The 25,719-nt window shown below is 43.1% G+C and overlaps 1 protein-coding gene across 2 annotated transcripts in view; it reads left to right on the plus strand.

Moving 5' to 3' along the window:
* Window positions 1-25,719, plus strand: part of MNT (MAX network transcriptional repressor) — a 112,110-nt gene that overhangs the window by 50,079 nt on the left and 36,312 nt on the right. Inside the window, exons 2-4 of one of the 2 annotated variants that reach the window (XM_077294409.1) lie at window positions 13,752-14,346; window positions 16,232-16,273; window positions 20,795-20,906. In XM_077294409.1, the coding sequence (XP_077150524.1) occupies window positions 13,752-14,346; window positions 16,232-16,273; window positions 20,795-20,906 (749 nt within the window). The remainder of the gene's footprint in view (window positions 1-13,751; window positions 14,347-16,231; window positions 16,274-20,794; window positions 20,907-25,719) is intronic. The other variant, XM_077294410.1, reaches the window with a different exon arrangement.

A 25,719-nucleotide genomic window follows, 5' to 3' on the forward strand; every position in this document is an offset into this window, starting at 1 on the left:
CCAATTCGTTAGCGGTGGATTGTTCCGCTAATGTTCTGCACATTTCCACAGAAACCTCTCCACCATAAATAGCTCGCTCATCATTTCCTTCCTTGATACTCGGATTCCTGTAGATTCCTGAACTTTAACACTTTGTACTTAAGAAAACAGTAAGGATGTGCTCTGATGTGGCAGATGTGTTGCAGACATTAGTTTCTGCCAGGGCTGTGGAGTCGGTAAGCCACAGTTGCGACCGACTCCTGGATTTTATCAGGTTCCGGCTCCGACTCCTTCATAAATGGCCAATTCGTAACAATAAATTTACTGTTGTAAAATATTAACATCGTACTTATTCAGTTTCTCACCATCATATAAGTAATCAGACCACTTAGAGCAAAAACTATATTTATTAGAATACAATTAGAATATAGCAAATAACTTTTATAAACTTTTATAAACTCTTGTAAGTAAATATGCAATAAACACTGTTATGCAGTTAATAAGAAGAAATCTATAAATTTGTCCTCAGAAAAAGTATTGCCTCTGTCAGATCCTCCTTCATGGATGCCCTCAAATCTGATCTAATTATTTTGAGAGCAGAGAACAACCTCTCTACACTAACTTGGGTTGGTGGCAAAGCAGTAACCACTCGGGCAACATCTCTGACAATGTCAGGATACAGAGGAATCGCTTGTTGCACTGTTATTTTTGATGAACGGTCAAATTTCTCAATTTCTTTTAGTGCACATGAAAAATTCTGCTGAAATGTACTGGCTGTGTTCTTTGATGGGGATGACTCTTCTATGCGGGAACGCTTTGCACGGTCCTTGTGATCCAAATATTTTTCTAAATTAAATTCTTCATCAGTTGATGAGGGTGAAGATGTGGCAGGACGACCAAATGCTTCTTGTTCCTCCTGACTGTTCTGCAACCCTTTCATCCTTACTGCTATTTCAAACAGCTTCTTTTCCTTTAGTTAGCTGTTGATCATCTAGAAGAATCCGATGCATCGGGTCTACATAAACAGCTGCCAAAAGAATGTTATTTTGTAATAGTAGCTCCTCTCTCCGTTTCATTGATGTAGCAATGCCACTTGCAATTAACCCTCCTCTTTGGGACAGGCGAAACATCAGGTTCTTCCACTCCTTTAAGAAAATACCTGGAGTTAAGTCCTCTGCTTGTAATTTTTTAGTCACTGTAAATGGGTGCTCTAGCAATTTTTCCAGCTCAGTCACCTGATTCCACTGACTTTCATTTAGCGTCAGTTGAGGGTTAGCCATGTCTACAAGAAAGGTTTTCAGTTCAACCAAGCGCTGAATCATTAAGTACTGCCCCATCGTGTGGCTTGATCAATAATTGCCCCTTTTCCAGCACGTCTCTTCAAAATTGAGTCAACTTTAGGGGTTCTGGCAACAGTAGCCAATTTTCTCACCTTGCCAATCCGTGCAGCAGCATGTCCTTCTTGCAGACTGTCTCTTATAGCCAGCTGTAGCGTATGCACAACACAGCGCATGTGATGAATGAAAGAACGTATTGACACAGTTTCAACAAGATCATCTAAACTATCATGTTGCTGTTCATCTGAAGCAACTTCAGTTTGCTCCTCAGTTACAATACTGTGTTCCTCTATTTCAAACATTTCTGTGTCTGTGGACCCAGAATGTTCTTCTAGCTGCTGGTCACCATCATTACTCTCATTCATTAGCTTAATAGTACTTATCATATTTGAAGCATTGTCAGTTACGACAGAAAGAACTTGCTCTTTTTTAAGATCATAGTCTTGCAGAACCTTTTCCACCAAGACCTGGAGAAACTCACTGGTGTGATGAGCTTTGGTGTCTTTTATTGCCAATGTCTTGGTAACTATTTCATTTTTGTCACAAACAAATCGGACATTGATGGCAAAATAGTTCACTCTGTGGCTTGTGCAGGCATCCATTTTAAGAAACAGAAAGCGTCCCTTGAGAGTTCTTTTTTAAGTTCTTCCTTTTGTTTAACCCCTTCCCGACCTTTGACGCCACGTAGGCGTCATGAAAGTCGGTGCCAATCCGACCCATGACGCCTATGTGGCGTCATGGAATGATCGCATCCCTGCAGATCGGGTGAAAGGGTTAACTCCTATTTCACCCGATCTGCAGGGAGAGGGGGAGTTGTACTTCAGCCCAGGGGGGGTGGCTTTGCCCCCACGTGGCTACGATCGCTCTGATTGGCTGTTGAAAGTGCAACAGCCAATCAGAGCAATTTGCAATATTTCACCTATGAAAATGGTGAAATATTGCAATCCAGCCATGGCCGATGCTGCAATAGCATCTGCCATGGCTGGAAATCATGTTCTGCCCCACCCCACCGCCCCCGTTCTCCTCCCCAGTCCTCCGTTCTGTCCGGTACCCCCCCTGTGCTCCGATCCACCCCTCCACCACCCCCTCATACTTACCGAGCCTCCCGAAGTCGGTCCGTCTTCTCCCTGGGCGCCGCCATCTTCCAAAATGGCGGGCGCATGCGCAGTACGTCTGCCGGCCGGCAGATGCGATCCATGTACATTTTGATCACTGTGGTAAACTTATCACAGTGATCAAAATAAAAAAAATAGTAAATGACCCCCCCCCCCCACTTTATCACCCCCATAGGTAGGGACAATAAAAAAATAAAGAAAATATTTTTTTTTTCCACTAGGGTTAGAACTAGGGTTAGGGTTAGAACTAGGGTTAGGGTTAGAACTAGGGTTAGGGTTAGAACTAGGGTTAGGGTTAGAACTAGGGTTAGGGTTAGAACTAGGGTTAGGGTTAGGGTTAGAATTAGGCTATGTGCACACGGTGCGGATTTGGCTGCGGATCCGCAGCGGATTGGCCGCTGCGGATTCATAGCAGTGTTCCATCAGGTTTACAGTACCATGTAAACCTATAGAAAACCAAATCCGCTGTGCCCATGGTGTGGAAAATACCGCGCGGAAATGCTGCGCTGTATTTTCCGCATCATGTCAATTCTTTGTGCGGATTTCGCAGCGTTTTACAGCTGTTCCTCAATAGGAATCCGCAGGTGAAATCCGCATAAAAAACACTGGAAATCCGCGGTAAATCCACAGGTAAAACGCAGTGCCTTTTACCTGCGGATTTTTCAAAAATGGTGCGGAAAAATCTCACACGAATCCGCAACGTGGGCACATAGCCTTAGGGTTAGGGTTGGAATTAGGGCTAGGGTTGGAAATAGGATTAAGAATAGGCTTGTGGTTAGGGTTATAGTTAGGGTTAGGGGTGTGTTGGGGTTAAAGTTGTGGTTAGGGTTAGGGTTAGGGTTGGGATTAGGGTTAGGGTTGTGGTTAGGGGTGTGTTGGGGTTGGGTTGTGATTAGGGTTATGGCTAGAGTTGGGATTAGGGTTAGGGGTGTGTTGGGGTTGGGGTTGGGATTAGGGTTAGGGGTGTGTTGGGGTTAGTGTTGGAGTTAGATTTGAGGGGTTTCCACTGTTTAGGCACATCAGGGGTCTCCAAACGCAACGTGGCACCACCATTGATTCCAGCCAATCTTGCGTTCAAAAAGTCAAATGGTGCTCCCTCCCTTCCAAGCCCCGACGTGCGCCCAAACAGTGGTTTACCCCCACATATGGGGTACCAGCATACTCAGGACAAACTGGGCAACAATTATTGGGGTCCAATATCTCCTGTTACCCTTGCGAAAATAAAACATTGCTTGCTAAAACATAATTTTAGAGGAATGAAAAATGATTTTTTATTTTCACGGCTCTGCGTTGTAAACGTCTGTGAAGCACTTGGGGGTTCAAAGTGCTCACTATACATCTAGATAAGTTCCTTGGGGGGGTCTAGTTTCCAAAATGGGGTCACTTGTGGGGGTTTCTACTGTTAAGGCACATCAGGGGCTCTGGAAATGGAATGTGACGCACGCAGACCACTCCATCAAAGCCTGCATTTCAAAACGTCACTACCTCCCTTCCGAGCCCTGACTTGTGCCCAAACAGTGGTTTACCCCCACGTATGGGGTATCAGCGTACTCAGGAGAAACTGGACAACAACTTTTGGGGTCCAATTTCTCCTGTTACCCTTGGGAAAATAAAAAATTGTGGGCTAAAAAATCATTTTTGAGAAAAGAAAAATTATTTTTTATTTTCATGGCTCTGCGTTATAAACTTCTGTGAAGCACTTGGGGGTTCAAAGTGCCCACCACACATCTAGATTAGTTCCTTGGGACGTCTAGTTTCCAAAATGGGGTCACTTGTGGGGGAGCTCCAATGTTTAGGCACACAGGGGCTCTCCAAACGCGACATGGTGTCCGCTAACGTTTGGAGCTAATTTTCCATTCAAAAAGTCAAATGGCGCTCCTTCCCTTCCGAGCCTTGCTGTGCACCCAAACAGTGGTTTACCCCCACATATGAGGCATCGGCATACTCAGGAGAAATTGCCCAACAAATTTTAGGATCCATTTTATCCTGTTGCCCATGTGAAAATGAAAGAATTGAAGATAAAATAAATTTTGTGTGAAAAAAAAAAAAAAGTACTTTTTCATTTTTGTGGATCAGTTTGTGAAGCACCTGAGGGATTAAAGTGCTCAGTATGCCTCTAGATAAGTTCCTTGGGGGGTCTAGTTTCCAAAATGGGGTCACTTGTGGAGGAGTTCCAATGTTTAGGCACACAGGGGCTCTCCAAACGTGACATGGTGTCCGCCAAATATGGAGATAATTTTTCATTCAAAAAGTCAAATGGCGCTCCTTCCCTTCCGAGCCTTACGATGTGCCCAAACAGTGGTTTACCCCCACATGTGAGGTATCGGTGTACTCAGGAGAAATTGCCCAACAAAATTTAGGATCCATTTTATCCTGTTGCCCATGTGAAAATGAAAAAATTGAGGCTAAAATAATTTTTTTGTGAAAAAAAAGTACTTTTTCATTTTTACGGATTAATTTGTGAAGCACCTGGGGGTTTAAAGTGCTCACTATGCTTCTAGATAAGTTCCTTGGGGGGTCTAGTTTCCAAAATGGGGTCACTTGTGGGGGAGCTCCAATGTTTAGGCACACGGGGGCTCTCCAAACGCGACATGGTGTCCGCTAAAGATTGGAGCCAATTTTTCATTCAAAAAGTCAAATGGCGCTCCTTCCCTTCCGAGCCCTGCCGTGCGCCCAAACAGTGGTTTACCCCCACATATGAGGTATCAGCGTACTCAGGACAAATTGGACAACAATGTCCGTGGTCCAGTTTCTCCTTTTACCCTTGGGAAAATAAAAAAAATTGTTGCTAAAAGATCATTTTTGTGACTAAAAAGTTAAATGTTCATTTTTTACTTCCATGTTGCTTCTGCTGCTGTGAAACACCTGAAGGGTTAATAAACTTCTTGAATGTGGTTTTGAGCACCTTGAGGGGTGCAGTTTTTAGAATGGTGTCACTTTTGGGTATTTTCAGCCATATAGAACCCTCAAAATGACTTCAAATGTGAGGTGGTCCCTAAAAAAAATGGTTTTGTAAATTTTGTTGTAAAAATGAGAAATCACTGGTCAAATTTTAACCCTTATAACTTCCTAGCAAAAAAAAAAATTTATTTCCAAAATTGTGCTGATGTAAAGTAGACATGTGGGAAACGTTATTTATTAACTATTTTGTGTCACATAACTCTCTGGTTTAACAGAATAAAAATTCAAAATGTGAAAATTGCGAAATTTTTAAAATTTTCGCCAAATTTCCGTGTTTTTCACAAATAAACTCAGAAATTATCGACCTAAATTTAACACTAACATGAAGCCCAATATGTCACGAAAAAACAATCTCAGAATCGCTAGGATCCGTTGAAGCGTTCCTGAGTTATTACCTGATAAAGGGACACTGGTCAGAATTGCAAAAAACGGCAAGGTCATTAAGGCCAAAATAGGCTGGGTCATGAAGGGGTTAAAAGCTTCTTCGATTACTAATTTTCTAATACTCTCTCTCTCCAGAGAAACACCAAGCTTGCGGGCCATTTCCCCATTCAGACACATAAAAGCTGGTCGTGAAAATAATGAAATAGGCACACTATCCTTTACAACAAGCTCTATGATCTGTTTTTTAAATGTATCTACTGTCATTGTCACAGTAACTTTGTCACTGACAAAATATCTTGCAACTGATGGCTGCAAAGTTCTCTGCTCCTTTGTTTGGCTGGAAGAGCTGGGCACTGGTTCATTGGTTTGGATCCACTGCTTTCAGTACTTCTGGATGAAAGCGCTGTAAATGTCTCTTTAGATTAGAAGCTCTGGTAGGAGCATTTTTATTTTTGACTGAATATGCACTGATCTTGGCTTCACAGCATTTGTTTTCGTCTGGATCATTTGTCATACACTGACAGACATAATATTTTCTATCTTGAGTGATGGTGAAATGTTCAAATACAGCTGATTTAATGTGACGCTTCTTTGACATTCTCAGGTTTTTAATTCTGCATTCACAATCCAAATGACAATTGTTTTTCCTAAAAACAATTGTACAAAATTATTGCCAGGTCGTACAACTGATAGTGTTCAGTAATACTGTTATTCCTCATGTACTCACAGTTAAAGGGCCACTGTCACCCCCCTCCAGCCGTTATAAACTAAAAGAGCCACCTTGTGCAGCAGTAATGCTGCATTCTAACAAGGTGGCTCTTTTAGTTTTAAGTTCAAGTACACCCCAAATAAAGTGTTTTTATACTTAGCCACAATTCCTGTCTCTAGCCAGGGAGGCGGGTCCTCACTCCCCAGCTCGAACCGCTCCTCTGCCGTCACTCCAATCTTCCTGCGCTTTCGGCGCCGCCCCCTCAGCGCTGTTATCGTTTCAAAAACGGCGCCTGCGCAGTGTACTGCTGTGCTGCGCAGACGCAGTAAGCTCTGGCCGTCTGACGTCCCAGCCAGGCTTGCAGACTGCGCCTGCGCGGGCATTGCGGCCAGCCACCTTTGGAAGCCCCGCCCCACACTGTGCATAATGCATAACATATTTTCACTTTCAGTTTCATACATTGTAAGCAGGGGGGTTGGGGCAGCATGAGGTTAACCAAGTATAAGATTAGATAAGGGCAATGTAGAACAGTGACACACAAGAAGTAAGAAATGTCTCTATCTCCAGCAGAACTGCTTATCAGAACTGCTTAGCTGTTCATAGTTTGCTAGAAGATATATATTTGAGTAACATTTATAAAATTCATATGAAAGTTCAATTATGAAATATTAATACATTTTTTTTTAAAGCTGGAGTCGGCGTCGGTACATTTCTTCTGACTCTGACTCCAACCAAAACTAACTCCGACTCCAACTCCACAGCCCTGGTTTCTGCAAGAGTTAAATGTCCAGGTCTAACACTGACAACCGATCCTTACAAGAGGTCATCAACTTTATATCGCTGGGGGTCTGTAACGTGGCACCTCCACCAATCGACTGTTATTTGCCTCAGCTGTGGCAGAAAATCATGTACTTGGCAGCTTCATACATTCAGTGGCCTCTCCCGAGTATGGCACCTTATCCCCCATTCATATAGGAGATGAGGTGCCACACCCGAGAGCAGCCACGCTGTGCCGCCTCCACACACTATAGGAATAATAATTCAACTGATCGGTGGGGTTCAGAGAGTGGGATCCCCACCAATCTAGTATTTATGACCTATCTTAAGGATAGGTCATCAATATGTTAGCCACAGACATCCCCTTTAATTAGATGACTAGGACAATTGTAGAGATTTTGACAAATCTGCCACATCTATTCACAAATAGGGCACACTACTCTATAGCTCTTCTCTGTTGGGATGGTAGGGCATCGTGCAACTGTCCTTTATGTAAAGAGGGCCTGAAAAGTTTTCAGCTTTTATCTAAATCCGCCATACGGCTCAGGAGTTATGGACTTGTGATGTACCGCTAAGGCTACTTTCACAGTAGCGTCGTACGACGCAATGCGTCGTACCGACGCATGCTGTGATAAAAAAGCACAACGGGGGCAGCGGATGCAGTTTTTCAACGCATCCGCTGCCCATTGTGAGTTCTGGGGAGGAGGGGGCGGAGTTCCGGCCGCGCATACGCGGTCGGAAATGGCGGACACGATGCACAAAAAAAGTTACATGTAACTTTTTTTGTGCCGACGGTCCGCCAAAACACGATGCATCCGTCGCACGACGGATGCGACGTGTGGCAATGCATCGTTAATGCAAGTCTATGGAGAAAAAAACGCATCCTGCGGGCAACTTTGCAGGATGCGGTTTTTCTCCAAAATGACGCATTGCAACGTGCGTCGTACAATGCTAGTGTGAAAGCAGCCTAACTTGTATGGTCTGTACCCTGTGAGCACCGCCCCTGAGTAATTATGCAGAGCAGCTTCAAGACACGCCCTCAAATGGTCCTGTCAGCCACGCCCAATTGAAAAAGACCGTACAAATTTGCACTAAATGTAAAGGCCCGTATCTCTGGAACCGTATGGAGGATTTAAATGTGCAGTAAAACTGAACATTCTGGAGAGCAGCAGCAATAACAGAAGTGAAAAACTGGTCACATCTGAAATGGTCCCTTTAAAACCCTAATTGGCTGCCAATATACCTCACTAGATGGTCATTACTGGACCTTTTTCTAGAGCTCCATGTTTTGCTGCACTGTGCAATAACAGCTGTAAGGCGCTATGTTACCTATCCTGACATGACTGCCCCCCTTAGATTCTAGATGAGCATGTAATTAATGCAGGTGCCGCCTCTACTTCCAGGTCACATGACTGTGCCCCTGTGTCTCACCAGGCCAAGAACAGCTCGACGGTGACAGTTCTCACTTGTCAAAAAACTCTAATTGTAATGGAAATAAATAGAAAAATAAAAGACAAATTCCCTTTTGGATGACGTAAGAAAAACAGTAAAAAAAAAAAAAAAAAAAGTATAATGTAAACACCCATAAATAATGACAGAGCCCTCCTATCATAAACCGAGCCTCCTCATCCTGGCATCACATATGGCATGTCATATATCAAAATAACCAGCACAAAATAGTGGAAAAGAATATACAAGTTTCAGCTGTTTGACCAGTACATACAAAGAACTGTGAAAAGTCTACCGGTCAGAATGATTCTAGGGAAAATTGGTGAAACCTGATTCTCCTAGTGAAAAAAAACTATGGTCTCCTTTTTATCCTATTCAAAGTTTTTTAGTTTTTTTTCTTGTTACAAAAGTTCATAAAGAATGTGTGTCCTGTTCTGGAACACCTGACCATGACTGACTGACTGACGTTTCCGTGCCAGTGACTCGCCGTGGGTGACTGGCACTGATCTCCTTGCCAAGAAGCTTGGAGGAGGTGACGGCCCTGGTTCCGGATACAGGGGAAGGGTGTCCCGATAAAGGCGGAAACTGCTTAAAAACCCTACTAATACAGCATGTGGATATATTGTGGACTGGTGATAATTGGCCGTACCTGACGATATAGATACATTATGTATACATTTATTTTTTGTTTTTAAAGGCAAACCTCATTTTGTTGCTAATTTACAGCTATTGTGACTGTTTTACTACACTGGCTATTGCTTCCTTTTTGTGGTATTTTTATCATCTCTGCATTCTGCTGCCTTATGCACGAGTACAAATGTCTTTATGATATAACTAAATCACCAGGACACAAGGGACAAAAGACAAGAAGTGTTGTTATGGGAGCAAAGGTGCTGAGGATAGTCTTCAACACAAACAACAATACAGTATCTAACAACTAATTTGGACATCAACTTTTTTGTTGATATAATGTTTACTGCATTAGTACTTTATTTTTAGTTATAGGGCTAGATTTTTTTTTTGTTTCAAATGGCAATTTTCTACAGTAAAAAAATAAAAGTAGAAAAAATGTGTAAGAAACTGGCACATGTGAGAACAACAGCCATAAAAAAGTAACTGGCGTTTTTACATTATTTCTTTTTTAAGAAATCAATAGTATACGTGAAAATAAAATATTTTGTAATACATCTTATTGGAATAATCTGCTTCTTTCCCGAGTGGGTCATTCTAAAAATTCTCAATTTATGGGGGAAATCTATCTTCACATTTTCCAATTATTGAGACGGTGCTCATAAGGTTCTATGGAAAACAGTAACTGTCGGAGAACTTTAAGCAGAATGTCTGCGCTTGCCTCTAGCTCTTCCCATAAAGTTTCATAAGTACTGTCTTCAATAAATAGTTATAAGAAAAAGTTTGGGCACCCCTATTAATCTTAAGCTTAATGTTTTATAAAAATTGTTTTTTTTTGCAACAACTATTTGTTTATATCTATCTAATAACTGTTGGACACAGTAATGTTTCTGCCTTGAAATGAGGTTTATTGTACTAACAGAAAATGTGCAATCTGCATTCAAACAAAATTTGACAGGTGCATAAGTATGGGCACCCTTATCATTTTCTTGTCTTTAATACTCCTACCTACTTTTTACTGACTTACTAAAGCACTTTTTTTGGTTTTGTAACCTCATTGAGCTTTGAACTCCATAGCCAGGTGTATGCAATCATGAGAAAAGCTAATTAAAGGGACTCTGTCACCTGAATTTGGAGGGAACAATTTTCAGTCATATGGGCGGGGTTTTCGGGTGTTTGATTCACCCTTTCCTTACCCGCTGGCTGCAATATTGGATTGAAGTTCATTCTCTGTCCTCCGTAGTACATGCCTGCACAAGGCAATCTTGCAAGTTGGCCTTTAAAGTGGCCACTTGCAAGTTGCTCTCCTGTTTGAATCTCCTCTGAAGAGTGGCATCATGGGCTCCTCAAAACAACTGTCAAATGATCTGAAAACAAAGATGATTCAACATAGTTGTTCAGGGGAAGGATACAAAAAGCTGTCTCAGAGATTTAACCTGTCAATTTCCACTGTGAGGAACATAGTAAGGAAATGGAAGAACACAGGTACAGTTCTTGTTAAGGCCAGAAGTGGCTGGCCAAGAAAAACATCAGAAAGGCAGAGAAGAAGAATGGTGAGATCAGTCAAGGACAATCCTCAGACCACCTCCAGAGAGCTGCAGCATCAACTTGCTGCAGATGGTGTCACTGTGCATCGGTCAACTATACAACACACTTTGCACAAGGAGAAGCTGTATGGGAGAGTGATGCGAAAGAAGCCGTTTCTGCAAGCACGCCACAAACCGAGTCGGCTGAGGTATGCAAAAGCACATTTGGAGAAGCCAATTTCTTTTTGGAAGAAGGTCCTGTGGACCGATGAAACCAAGATTGAGTTGTTTGGTCATACAAAAAGGCGTTATGCATGGCGGCAAAAAAACACAGCATTCCAAGAAAAACACTTGCTACCCACAGTAAAATTTGGTGGAGGTTCCATCATGCTTTGGGGCTGTGTGGCCAATGCTGGCACCGGGAATCTTGTTAAAGTTGAGGGACGCATGGATTCCTCTCAGTATCAGCAAATTCTTGACAATAATGTTCATGAATCAGTGACAAAGTTGAAGTTACGCAGGGGATGGATCTTTCAGCAAGACAATGATCCAAAACACCGCTCCAAATCTACTCAGGCATTCATGCAGAGGAACAATTACACTGTTCTGGAATTGCCATCCCAGTCCCCAGACCTGAATATCATTGAACATCTGTGGGATCATTTGAAGAGGGCTGTCCATGCTCGGTATTGTTTTGTAAAGAGGAATGGTCAAAAATACCTGGATCCAGGAACTCATTAAAAGCTTCAGGAAGCGACTAGAGGCTGTTATTTTTGCAAAAGGAGGATCTACTAAATATTAATGTCACTTTTTTCTGGTGAGGTGCCCATATTTATGCACCTGTCAAATTTTGTTTGAATGCAGATTGCACATTTTCTGTTAGTACAATAAACCTCATTTCAAGGCAGAAACATTACTGTGTCCAACAGTTTTTAGATATATGAAACTGAAATAGCTGTTGCAAAAAAACCAATTTTTATAAAACATTAAGCTTAAGATTAATAGGGGTGCCCAAACTTTTTCATATAACTGTATTTTACCTGGGAATAGTGATGGGCGAGCATGCTCGGATAAGGTGTTATCTGAGCATGCTTGTGTTCTAATTGAGTATTTTTGGCGTGCTCAAAAAATATGCTTGAGTCGCCGCGGCTACATGTCTCGCGACTGTTTGACGAAGTTGCTTTTTTCCATGTGCACTATTGACTTATGAAATAAAACGATGGTTACTCTTTACAGTCCTCTGCAGATGCAGAAGATGTGATTCCGGCTCATACTGACTAACTGGGCAACCACCATTTAATTTAATCATTGCATGTGAAGGAGAAACTACAAATGGCTTTGCTGGCACACAACTCTATTTTTCCTCCTCTGCAAGGACCATGTGTTATGTATTAGCTGAGATTCAGAAGGAGATCTGGAAGTCTCCTCCTCCCTCAATCCACATCACGGTTACTATGCCAATGACGAAGTGCTCGCTGAAGTGGATCACAACCTATCTGAATAAGTTTTGTGCCTCTGCTGTTCAAACAGCGAGAACACGTCTACTCGTCTCCCTGCGGCCTATTATTCATTTCAATAATATATTAAAAACGGCTGAAAATTGTAATGAGCAGTAAATTGTATTTAGATGCACAATCCAACAATCCACATTTGTGAAGATGGGAATAAGCCAAAGTTTAGCTGTTCTTTAAATATCCTTAAGAGAGGCCGCCATTGTTTTAAGGTCGGGCTTAACCCCTTGTCACCTTCAGAAGCAGACGGCTCCTTTCCATTGGACAAGCCTCTGTGCCTCTGTAAACAATTAGGAGGGGTGTTTTTTATTTTTTTCATTAATGGTCTTTGGCTCGATCTTGACTTGATTGATGAGCGATCTGTGGGAGGATCGATCCTGTGCAAGCCTAGATAGGTCCACCAGGGTCTTTTCCGCCTTTGGGTCGCCTTGTTTCTTCATGATGTCCTTCTCCAGTGATTGCTCTCTTCGTATGATGCATCCATAGTAGCTTGGTGATCGAAAATTGATTTATTTGATCTGTTTGTCAGCCATAATATTCATAACATCCTTCTCCAGCACCATATATCAGTCTGTCTTTTTTTTTTTTTATCGTCAATAGATAAGCCTACAATATTTAAAAGGCTTATCCAGGACCATTTACATTTTTTTATGTGTATAATTACTTATATGCAATATGCATGTAGTCGTTAACTATCTGCCTGGTGAAAATCTCTGCCAGCTCAGAGTAGTCACTGACGACATCTGCTGGCAATTCTGTGCCGTCCGGAGACATGTCGACAGAGCAGCTGCTTCTCTTCCACTCTGCTCTGCTAACAAGGCGTGACTGCTGATGTCATGCTGATTGACAGCCAGCTCCCCGCTGCATATCTGCGGGGAGCCAGCTGTCAATCCAAGTGATGCCGGCAGCCACGCCCCATCGACAGAGCAGCCCAGAAGAGTAAGAGCTGCTTTGTTAGTGTGAAGCAACAGAATCGCCGGCAGGACCGATTTAGCATTGCTCTTAGCCGGCGCCGGGCAGAACAGACAAATAGTTAGCAACTACCTGCCAGTCTGTTCTTAGCCCCATGAGAAAAAAAAGTCTCAGATAACCCAGTCAGTTGCATTGTTCTACTACACAGAACTAATATTCTAAAATGAAATTCTTTATTACTTTTTTGTGTTACTTTACAGCTTTGTAGACATAAATTTTATTCTGACTGTCATTATTCTGCATGGGATCTGTCAGGGTTGTAATTCCCGGAACCACCTGATACACATTGCTTTCTACATAGCTAAAATTGTTCAGAGGTCAAGTGGGAAACATTCGGCGGATTAACAGTAATGCATGAAAGGTCACAGAGCTCTAATTTCATTTTCACCCTTTCGTTGCAGAGGAAAATGATAAGATTTTGGTGGAACAGGAGGAAGAGGAAGAAGAGGAGGAAGAAGAGGACATCATTTCTCAAACAGAAGACTTGGTAAACCAGGCCCCTCCTGATCCTGCTTCTCCACCAGCACCTGCACCTCCTCCACCCCCACCTCCTCCCCTACCTACTCCAGTAGCCGTCATTCCCCTTCCTGTGGTAACCAGCACTCCTCAACCAGTAGTCCAAACATCTTTGTCACCTCCTGTTGTTCATCGTCAGCCACCTGTTGTCAACCCGCCTGTTATCAACAAAGATGTATCCCTGGCTCCTGTCATCCAGCGACCACCAGGTCCCGGACTCCCAGAGATCAAGACAACACCTTTGAGTGTAGGAAGTCCTAAGCAGCTGCACCATTACTCAACCCCTGTACTGGCAATAACACACCACCACATTGTGCAGCAACAGCAGCAACAACAACAGCAGCAGCAACCAATACAGCCCCAGCCAGCAGCCCTACAGCACCCACAGCAGCAGCAGCCTCCAGCACAACCCTTGGGTGCTCTTAGACTATCTTCAGTAGATGATGGAAGGCCGAATGAGCAGCGAAGACGACCTGGAGGGTAAGAACTTCCTCATTAGGACCAAAACTAGTGTTTTTGGTGTTACTCTGAACTAACCATTTTTAAGATCTTAGATGCATCACAGATGATTCCATAATCTTCAAGTGTATAAGAAATGTAGGCGTACGTGTCCTTCTGTCTGACTAGTGATAAAAAGCTCAAAATTGCTTCATTATCTGTTCCCATATCATATCATAACAAAGTTTCACATCCCACAGTTTTTGAAAGATCCACCTGTCACATATGTCCTCAGCATTTGATCGGTAGGGTCCAAAAACCATAACCTGACAATAGTTATGAAGTATTGTGCCACTTTGTCTTTTGTCGGCTCCACTTAGCTTTTGGTCCCTGGGCTGCATGGTCTGACTTTTGGTAGGACAATGTTTTAGTGCCACTGGTTCTATGTTTAGGCTATGAGGAGGTTAGGGTGGTTGGACTCCAGCTAATACACATGAGTAGTATATAAGTCTGTAATGTATGTGATGACTGATACAAGTTAACCAGCTTTAAAAAAAGCGGATTCATCAAGTCCCGTGTTTTGTACTCTAGTCCTGATGAAGAGTCCCCTAGTAATATGCACCTCTTCATGAATTGCGTACACATTTCAGCTGCCGCGTCATTTGTTATGATGAATTTGTTGACCACACTTGACCATTCCTCCTATTTCACAAACCTCACCCTCTTTTCAAAAAATTGGCCTAAAAATGCCAAAAATCACAAAATGCAATGGGCTCAAATATTTTTCAGCCGTCCATTTTTACTGCCAATTTCTGGCACAAACTGATGCATTGGCCCCAAAATATTTGTGTTACTCCTTGATAGAGTAACACAATAATGTTATTGTTTTCAAAGAAGGTCAACTTGCATCTGTCATTTTGGGATATTTCAAGCTGAGAGTTAAGGTAATAGTAGACACATTTACAGAGTTGGTATTGGTGCCCTATTTTGGTTCAGCTTCTATCCTCTTGACTCTACTTGGATGTAAGTAGCATTAAAGTGTAATTGTTGTTTCAAGTGACTTTTCAGAATAGGTTGTCTAAAAGGAGTAGCACTATTTCTGGCAATGAGCGAAAAATGCTCAGAATTGCAGGCTACAAGTTGTCCCTCTGTCTCTCTCACTAATCCCCTTCATCCTCTTCCTGTTCCACCTCTCCATAGACTTAGAGAGGCAGCAACTGTAATCTGATTCCTCAGTGAATTGAGGACCTGTTTTCATTGAAGACAGATTTGAATAATGAATATAGAGGAGACTGATAAGTAGTTAAATGGGCATTTTTCTTTAGTAAGGTATATTAGAACATTTCTAATCTTAACATGTTTCTATTGATTTTTGGAAATATCTGTATATTCGGTGTATTACCTTTAAATATCCGTTTCTTCTAACGGCACATCTGCTAATTATTTCCCCTTCAATTAATTAGGATAAATTTTATATTCATGTTGTAAGTATTTTGGTTCCTTGTATACACTTTGCCTGGCAGAATGTGATTCTCCACATAAAGGATTCCGTGCTTTACATTGCTTTGTTTTTTTTCCAAGATCATTTATTAGAACTATTGGCTAATTTTGTGGGAAAAAAAAATAAAAAAATGAGACTATTGAATTTAGTTTTTGTCAGAATACAGCCCTTTCTAAAATAGGAGTGAACTATGAGCGCTATATATAGTGGTAGGTTATGAGCTCATCTTTTTTTTATGGAGCCTTTACCATACAGAATAGTTATCAATTTTGGCAACTGGACCTATAATCACAGTGTAGCATCATTGATCTGTGGGTTTATATATTTTTGCTTTCTGGAGTTTTTTTTTTTTTACGTAAATGAGTGTAAGGCAATAAACTAGTGGATTATATAATCTGTTTTCCGCTTTTGTTCTTTTGCCTGCAGGGCTGGCACTCGGGAAGTTCATAATAAATTGGAGAAAAACAGGTATGTAATTAGCCCTGGCGCTCTCCTTTCTGTACCAACTCCCTAGACCACTTATGCAGTATTTATCTAACTTAACTCCAAGTTAACCGATTAATTTAATATTTAGTATGGCTTTGGTCTCAAGGCACTTAATCGGATTTTGTAGTCTAAAAATTTTATTTTACTTTATTTTTTTTATTGAGGCCGTAATTGCCACATAAACATTTTTATAGTTCGTTTTATTAGGCGTTAATTGCTTCAAGTAGCTCTTACCAGTACCATAAGCCAGGATGTAGGTTTCGGGTTCTGCGGACTGTTGCCTCCGGACACGTGGAAGACAACTGTCTTCCTGGAAAGTGACTGATAGAAGTAATTATATGTGTTCAACTTTTGATAACTTGTATAACATTCATCTGTATACAAAGTTGACTGTGCAAATACCTTGTGCTACTTATTGCAAGTTGTGTTGAATTCACAATTCTGTAGGCTTCGGAGCATGCATCGACCACGATTAATGGAAGAGGGGTCTACAGCTGTCTGTCAAGGTTCATGGAGGGTGTATAGCCACAGTAACTCTCCCACTGCGGTACAAGCTACAGGAGAAATCTATCTGTGTACCTCGTTAGTCCTTAGAAATGAAGAGCTTTACATTTTGTAGTTTTTGAGTTCATCTAATCTTCCATGAATGTTATCTATTCATGGGTTCGTCGACACTTTCCAATGACAACCAGCAAAATTGTGGATCTTGGCTGCACATTAACATGTATTTATATAGCTGCTCAATATTTAAAAAGTTTTTTTAATAGATTATATTTCTGTGTAATAGGGAACCTGGTGTTTCATTGTGAACGTATGCTCGATTTCCTCAATTCTGGTCCAGCAGACCATACAAGAAAGAGCATGTAGACAGATGAAGATTACTAGTGATTAGGAGTGATCGGTCAGATGGCGTAATACTTCAGCCTCCTAATAACTGCATCTCCGATAAATTGATCAGACTTCAGTTATTTTATTAGATGAAAAATAGAAAGCGACCACTTCACGGCTTGGAGATGTACACTCGTATGTAAACTTGTTTGGAAGCATCTTGACTTAATTTTGGCAATAGATAAATGTCTGACACAACTGCAACATTTGCTTGCGTATTTTTGTTTGCATTGCATGACTTTGTAGAATCTGTATCTCTAGGCTGGGATACACCATCACTTAGATTGGTGGTGTCTGACCTATGGGACCCCCACAGATCTTGAGAATGGAGGTGCCTCACAGCTGGTTTAGTGAGGTGTCCCATTCAGTTTTATTTTACCTGTAAAATGGCTGCGAACTATGAGAAACTGGCCATTCCCAATCGGGTTGGATGAATACCAGTCATAAAGTGACGGCACAGCCTTGTGATAAGAGAACAGCAGCTTGTTAGGGGATTTATGCTGCCAGAACCCTTAGGAGCATCTCCCAGGGAAAGGATCTCTTATTTCAAACCTCAATCTTAAAACCGTTTATGCGGTGAAAAGAATAGAAATTGCAGATAGCACTCACCAGTCCTTAAAACTTCTTCCTTTATTCAATTACTTAAAATGTCATGGCCAGGTTACTGGGATGTGCGAGCCAGTGTAGACGACGTCCGTTTCGCGCTGCATGGCGCTTCAACGGGTCATTGACCCGTTGAAGCGCCGTGCAGCGCGAAACGGCCGTCTTTCTACAATGCCATTTTCTGCAGCCCGAACCATCTGGTAACCTACATGTTCTGTACATGCTCACATGAATTTAATGTACTCTAGAAGGATGGCGTGTAGTGTGGAAGCAGGGACAAGTAAGTGCTAGTAGAGCAATGTGTAGCCCCCTCTGTTGGTGGAATGGGGGTCTCCTGACCAAATAAGTTGTAGAGGTGGCAGTACATTAGTGCTACTATCTCCAGCAGCTCACATTTACTACAATGGAGAGAAGTGCATGCATGCTGCCTCCCTCTCTGGTGTGCTAGCGGGAAAGCACCCAATAGCTTGGAGCAATAGAACGGGGACTGGCACCTATCAGACATTTCTGCCATATGCTTTTCACAGGTTAGAAATTTCCCAGAGAGTAATGCCTCTAGGTAATGGTGTTTTTAGCTTTCATCATTCTGCATGCCATCAGCCTTTGCCTGCCTTACAAAATAATAAAATCTGCATCGACTCACACTTCACATTCCCCGCATCATCTGTTGCTCTGCCACTGCTCTGGTGACTCTCTACTGGTGCAGTGATGATGTCCATCAATAGCGCTGCAGCCAATCACTAGGCTCAGTGACTCTGCTGATATAGACATCGCAAGCCCCTCAGTGATTGTCTACAGAAGGGAGGTCGCTACACTCTGGTTAAGTCACCAGAGCAGCAGCACAGACGCAGCGCTGGACCCAGGGAGGGTGACCTGGACATTTCTATTACACTGCTCAAAAAAATAAAGGGAACACTTAAACAACAGAATATAACTCCAAGTAAATTAAACTTCTGTGAAATCAAACTGTCCACTTAGGAAGCAACACTGTTTGACAATCAATTTCACATGCTGTTGTGCCAATGGAATAGACAAAAGATGAAAATTATTGGCAATTATCAAGACACACTCAATAATGGAGTGGTTCTGCAGGTGGGAACCACAGATCACATCTCAGTACCAATGCTTTCTGGCTGATGTTTTGGTAACTTTTGAATGTTGGTTGTGCTTTCACACTCATGGTAGCATGAGACGGACTCTACATCCCACACAAGTGGCTCAGGTAGTGCAGCTCATCCAGGATAGCACATCAATGCGAGCTGTGACAAGAGGGTTTGCTGTGTCTGTCAGAGTAGTATCCAGAGGCTGGAGGAGCTACCAGGAGACAGGCCAGTACACCATGAGACGTGCAGGGGGCCATAGGAGGGCAACAACCCAGTAGCAGGACGGCTACCTCAGCCTTTGTGCAAGGAGGAACAGGAGGAGCACTGCCAGAGCCCTGCAAAATGACCTCCAGCAGGCCACAAATGTGCATGTGTTTGCACAAACGGTTAGAAACCAACTCCATGAGGATGGTCTGAGTGCCCGACGTCCACAGATGGGGGTTTTGCTCACAGCCCAACACCGTGCAGGACGCTTGGCATTTGCCACAGAACACCAGGATTGGCAAATGCACCACTGGCGCCCTGTGCTCTTCACAGATGAAAGCAGGTTCACACTGAGCACATGTGACAGACGTGACAGAGTCTGGAGATGCCGTGGAGAGCCATCTGCTGCCTGTAACATCCTTCAGCATGACTGGTTTGGCAGTGGGTCAGTAATGGTGTGGGGTGGCATTTCTTTGGAGGGCTGCACAGCCCTCCATGTGCTCGCCAGAGGTAGCCTGACTGTCTTTAGGTACTGAGATGAGATCCTCAGACCCCTTGTGAGACCATATGCTGGTGCGGTTGGCCCTGGGTTCCTCCTAATGCAGGACAATTCCAGACCTCATGTGGCTGGAGTGTGTCAGCAATTCCTGCAAGATGAAGGCATTGAAGCTATGGACTGGCCCGCCCGTTCCCCAGACCTGAATCCGATTGAACACATCTGGGACATCATGTCTCACACCATCCACCAATGTCACGTTGCACCACAGACTGTCCAGGAGTTGGTGGATGCTTTAGTCCAGGTCTGGGAGGAGATCCCTCAGGACTCCATCCACCGCCTCATCAGGAGCATGCCCAGGCGTTGTAGGGAGGTCATACAGGAACAAGGAGGCCACACACACTACTGAGCATCATTTCCTTATCTTGAGGCATTTCCACTGAAGTTGGATCAGCCTGTAACTTCATTTTCCACTTTGATTTTGAGCATCATTCCAACTCCAGACCTCCGTGGGATATTAGTTATGATTTACATTGATAAATTTTAGATTTTATTGTTCTCAACACATTCCACTATGTAATGAATAAAGATTTACAACTGGAATATTTCATTCAGTGATATCTAGGATGTGGGATTTTAGTGTTCCCTCTTTTTTTTTGAGCAGTGTATTTTAAATTAAAATAGTGTGCAGAATGCTGGGATACGTTAGTTGTAGGTCTACAGATGGGTCTAATCTGACATCGGGGCCCATAGACCAGAACATGTTTTGCATCCTTATCTTAAACTCTGTTAAAGCTTAGATGTTTTTCACCAATAGAGCGTTTCCCTGCCTTATGCTGCAGGGATTCTTATGTACGTATGCTGGTATTTGGCAGGCCTCAGTACTTTGCATTTCCAAGCAACCTTATGACTCTCCTTCTTGGTGACCACTATTTTTCTACAGATGTGGTCTTCATGTCTTCCTGTGCAGGCATTGTTCTTTTAGATCAAATCTTTTCAGCAAACAGTAGGTGCCAGAAGATTGCAGAACACGTACACAGCACTTCAGTCTAATATCGGGGGAAATGTTCAGGAACAATGACATTATGCAATGATGTGCACAAAAAAATCCTAGAACCGTGCTTTCTGTTTGCTGTAACAGATTACCTGGAATTGATACATAGTAAGAATGTGATCGTTTTACCAATGATCCGTTTTGTTCTCTTGCAGACGAGCACACCTTAAGGAATGTTTTGAGACGCTAAAAAGAAACATCCCAAATGTAGATGACAAGAAGACGTCCAACCTCAGTGTGCTGAGAAGTGCTCTGCGATACATCCAGGTAAGGCTTCCATCAATATTGTGAGTCTGATCGATTCTTTGGAGCAAATTCTGTCTCATCCTGACGAGAACATAAATCATTCAGTACATGTCCGCTTCTACCTGTAGTCAGGGTGTACCTGCTGATGGTGGATGCCACTTTGCCTTGGCACCATGTGAATCTTGTAGCCATTGTATAAATACTTGTTAATATGATTGCAAAGCTGTATTACCAAATATCAAGAATTTGTTTCCTAAACCAATTAATCCACTGGGGCAGATGTGTGAAAACCAGTAGGCACTGGAGGGATTCCAGCTGTTTATAATTCTCCACTCTTCCCCTTGTGCTTGCAGTAGTTTTCCTATATAATATACTAATATTACTTTTTTCTATAATTTCTCTTTACTTGAATTTTGGCTGTTGAATCCAAATTTTGATGATCATATGATGTTTTCTCTTGTACAATAGCCCATAATAATGTAATGACTTCGCTGCCCCTGATATCGGCGTCTGCTTTTTATTATTACAAATTGCACTGAATTAGAATTTAGCTTTTCTGCAGAACTGAAATTGTAAATTATTTTGTTTTGGAAATCTCCTTTCCCTCCTTTTGCTTTTCTACTTGTCAGCGTCTCCCGCTGGTATAACACGGGCTCTTGAATAGACTTGTGAGCTACTGCTTCTAGCACAGCAATCACATGCCTGGAATAGTATAGCGGCAGCACAAAGAAGTAAAAATGAAGCAAACGTCACAGCAGGGAACATAACCCAGAAATCTAGAATTCAGAAGATTCAGCTGGGAATTGTGCAGGAATCGCTCAGAACCCTGGACCTTTCTTTTGCCTCCCTAGAAATCCTCTTTTCCATATAATTATGACTTCTCACTGTGACTCCTCAGTGACTGGTCTCTTTCCGCTACTCTTGCTCTATAGGACTGATCTGCTGGATATAGGTTATGGCCAAGTAAGGGTGCATTCACATGACACTTTACGGTCTCCTAGTCAAAAATAAAAAACTCTAAAAGCACAACTGTTTTACTGCAAATTGGCAGATTGTAGATCAATAAGTGGGAAATAGTTGAATTCAGGTTTTTGGGATGATGTTGATCCCTATGGTTGGCTTAAAACGAACATGTCAGCCGATTTTTCTACCCCAAACCAATGTCCTCTATGTAAACTAGCTGTAATGTTGATTCAGTCCTTACCATTAGAAATCCTAGTTTAGGTATTTTCAGGAATCCACCTGAAAATTTTCACGCAAATGAGCCACAGTTGCCCGGCGTTGGCACTGCACAGCTCTCCTTATTTCCCCCGGCCGCTGCCGGCCCCTATCAATAACTGGCGGGTCACTCTTGTCTCTCCCACTCGAGATGTCACCAGGATGCCATCTTTCCCTGGAGCAGAGTATGCACAGTGACATCCTGATGACATTGTGAGAGCCGGAGTATCGATCTGCGTAGTCGCCACCTTAGAGAACAATGGCACCTGCGCGACATCTCGAGTAGGGGAGACAAAAGTGGCGTCTGTCATGCGTGAGATGGGAAATAAGGAGAGAAAACTGGGAACTGTAAGTGCAGTGCCAACCCCTCACTTGCATAAATTTGCGATGGAGTTCTTCAAAACGGATATGCAGATTTCTGCTACAAAGATATGGCTATACTCAGCATTGCAGCGACTTTACATAGATGACATTAGTTTGGGGTGTAAAATCCTCCAGACGGTTCCATTATTGCAAACTTACTGTAAATTAAGCTTAATATACAGATTATACCCTACAGGTGTTTTTATACATGTTGCAGGTTTCTTTGTGGCTCTGGTTTCGGAATTGATAGAATTCCTTAATTTTGCATGATGTTTTGCAAATGTAACAGTGGTTTCCCTGCAAATTTAAAGTGACTCTGTCTGCACAGAATAATTTTTCAAAGTACAGGCGCATGCTGCATCATGGCTCGCCTGCTGTATGTGAAGCTAGCCTTGCGTTCGGTTCCAGTGACAGAACAGTACACAAACGTCCACCAGAACCTGAACCCCATTGAAAATACCTTTTGTGGCTTACCCTCCATGTGGAGTGTATCAATGGCTGCCTTCTGTACATCTGTCAAGTCAACTGTCTTCCCCATGATTGTGGAGCCTACTGAAACAGATTGAGACCTTTTTAAACATTTAGGAAGCCTTTGCAGGTGTTTCTTGTTAATTATTCTAATTTACTGAGATAATGACTTAAGTAATATGTCTGTCCACACTGAAAGACCTGTCAAATAGGTAATTATTTTACTTGATGTACATGCGGCTGTTCTCCTAAATCTGGTGGTGGTGGTTTGTTATTGTCCTTATGCTTCTCCACTATGGAGATGTGGTCCCCTATTTTCTGTATGTAAATCTTGCCTTATTAGCCAATGGGGCGTGGGCTCCAAGAATATACCCACATATAAAAGTTGAGGGCCATGCCCCTTTGATTGTCAGTACTAGATTTACATACAGGAAAGAGAGGGACAAAACATCCAGAATGGAGAGGCATGGTACAAAGAAAACCATTCCAGATTCAGAATAGTGAGCAGGTAAAAAAAGGCATATGTGCATTGAGTGTCAGCTCCAGCTCCGATATTCAGATAGTAGATGTATAATACGTCGCATGTAACTTCTCATGACTGGTGTATGATAAGGATACCGGGATAGTGTAGAATAAGAAAAGCAATAGTGATCTTCTATGACTGGGGGTCATTTGTGGCATTTTGTTAGTGTATTTGTGAGATGCCCAGCATAGGAACACTGCGCTTGCAGTTCTTCATGCATTTTTGGTAAAAAGGGAATTTGAGATCCAATAGAAAAATGTTCCATCTAGTAGTCCACATAATTTCATACAGTGCAGCATTTAGAGCTGTTGGTTTGGATGACCGAGGACAGGGGTAATGCATTAACCCCTTACCGACCTTTGACGCCACGTAGGCGTCATGAAAGTCGGTGCCAATCCGACCCATGACGCCTATGTGGCGTCATGGAATGATCGCGTCCCTGCAGAGCGGGTGAAAGGGTTAACTCCAATTTCACCCGATCTGCAGGGACAGGGGGAGTGGTACTTCAGCCCAGGGGGGGTGGCTTCACCCCCCCGTGGCTACGATCGCTCTGATTGGCTGTTTCACTTTCAACAGCCAATCAGAGCGATTTGTAATATTTCACCTAAAAAACTGGTGAAATATTACAATCCAGCCATGGCCGATGCTGCAATATCATCGGCCATGGCTGGAAACACTTATGTGACCCCCACCCCCACCCCACCGATCGCCCCCCCAAGCCACCGATCTGTGCTCCGCTCCCCTCCGTCTTGTGCTCCGCTCCCACGTCCTCCTGTCCGCTCCCCCCGAGCACCTATGCCACCCCACCGTGCTCCGACGCCCCCCCCGTGCCCCGATCTCCCCCCCCCCCCCCTTATACTTACCGAGGCTCCCGGTGTGCATCCATCTTCTCCATGGACGCCGCCATCTTCCAAAATGGCGGGCACATGCGCAGTGCGCCCGCCGAATCTGCCGGCCGGCAGATTCGTTGCAAGTACATTTTGATCGCTGTGATAGGTTCTATCACAGCGATCGAAATAAAAAAAATAATAAATAAACCCCCCCTTTATCACCCCCATAGGTAGGGACAATAATAAAATAAAGAAAATATATTTTTTTCTTTTTCCACTAGGGGTAGGGTTAGGGTTATGGCATGTGCACACAGTGCGGATTTGGCTGCGGATCCGCCGCGGATTGGCCGCGGATCCGCAGCGGATTGGCCGCGGATCTGCAGCGGATTGGCCGCGGATCTGCAGCGGATTGGCCGCGGATCCGCAGCGGATTGGCCGCTGCGAATTCGTAGCAGTTTTCCATCAGGTTTACAGTACCATGTACACCTATGGAAAACCAAATCCGCTGTGCCCATGGTGCGGAAAATTCCGTGCAGAAACGCTGCGTTGTATTTTCCGCAGCATGTCAATTCTTTGTGCGGATTCCGCAGCGTTTTACACCTGTTCCTCAATAGGAATCCGCAGGTGAAATCCGCACAAAAAAACACTGGAAATCCGCTGTAAATCCGCAGGTAAAACGCAGTGCCTTTTACCTGCAGATTTTTCAAAAATCGTGCGGAAAAATCTCACACGAATCCGCAACGTGGGCACATAGCCTTAGGGTTAGGGTTGGAATTAGGGCTAGGGTTGGAAATAGTGTTAAGATTAGGCTTGTGGTTAGTGTTACGGATAGGGTTAGGGGTGTGTTGGGGTTACAGTTGTGGTTAGGGTTGGGATTAGGGTTAGGATTAGGGTTAGGGTTGGAATTAGGGTTACGGGTGTGTTGGGGTTAGGGTTGTGGTTAGGGGTGTGTTGGGGTTAGGGTTGTGATTAGGGTTATGGCTACAGTTGGGATTAGGATTAGGGGTGTGTTGGGGTGAGTGTTGGAGTTAGAATTGAGGGGTTTCCACTGTTTAGGCACATCAGGGGTCTCCAAACGCAACATGGCGCCACCATTGATTCCAGCCAATCTTGCGTTCAAAAAGTCAAATGGTGCTCCCTCCCTTCCAAGCCCCGACGGCGCCCAAACAGTGGTTTACCCCCACATATGGGGTACCAGCGTACTCAGGACAAACTGGGCAACAAATATTGGGGCCCAATTTCTCCTGTTACCCTTGTGAAAATAAAAAATTGCTTGCTAAAACATCTTTTTTGAGGAAAGAAAAATGATTTTTTATTTTCACGGCTCTGCGTTGTAAACTTCTGTGAAGCACTTGGGGGTTGAACGTGCTCACCACACATCTAGATAAGTTCCTTGGGGGGTCTAGTTTCCAAAATGGGGTCACTTGTGGGG

This window comes from Ranitomeya variabilis, chromosome 3, assembly GCF_051348905.1.
Source record: "Ranitomeya variabilis isolate aRanVar5 chromosome 3, aRanVar5.hap1, whole genome shotgun sequence".
Taxonomy (NCBI): domain Eukaryota; kingdom Metazoa; phylum Chordata; class Amphibia; order Anura; family Dendrobatidae; genus Ranitomeya; species Ranitomeya variabilis.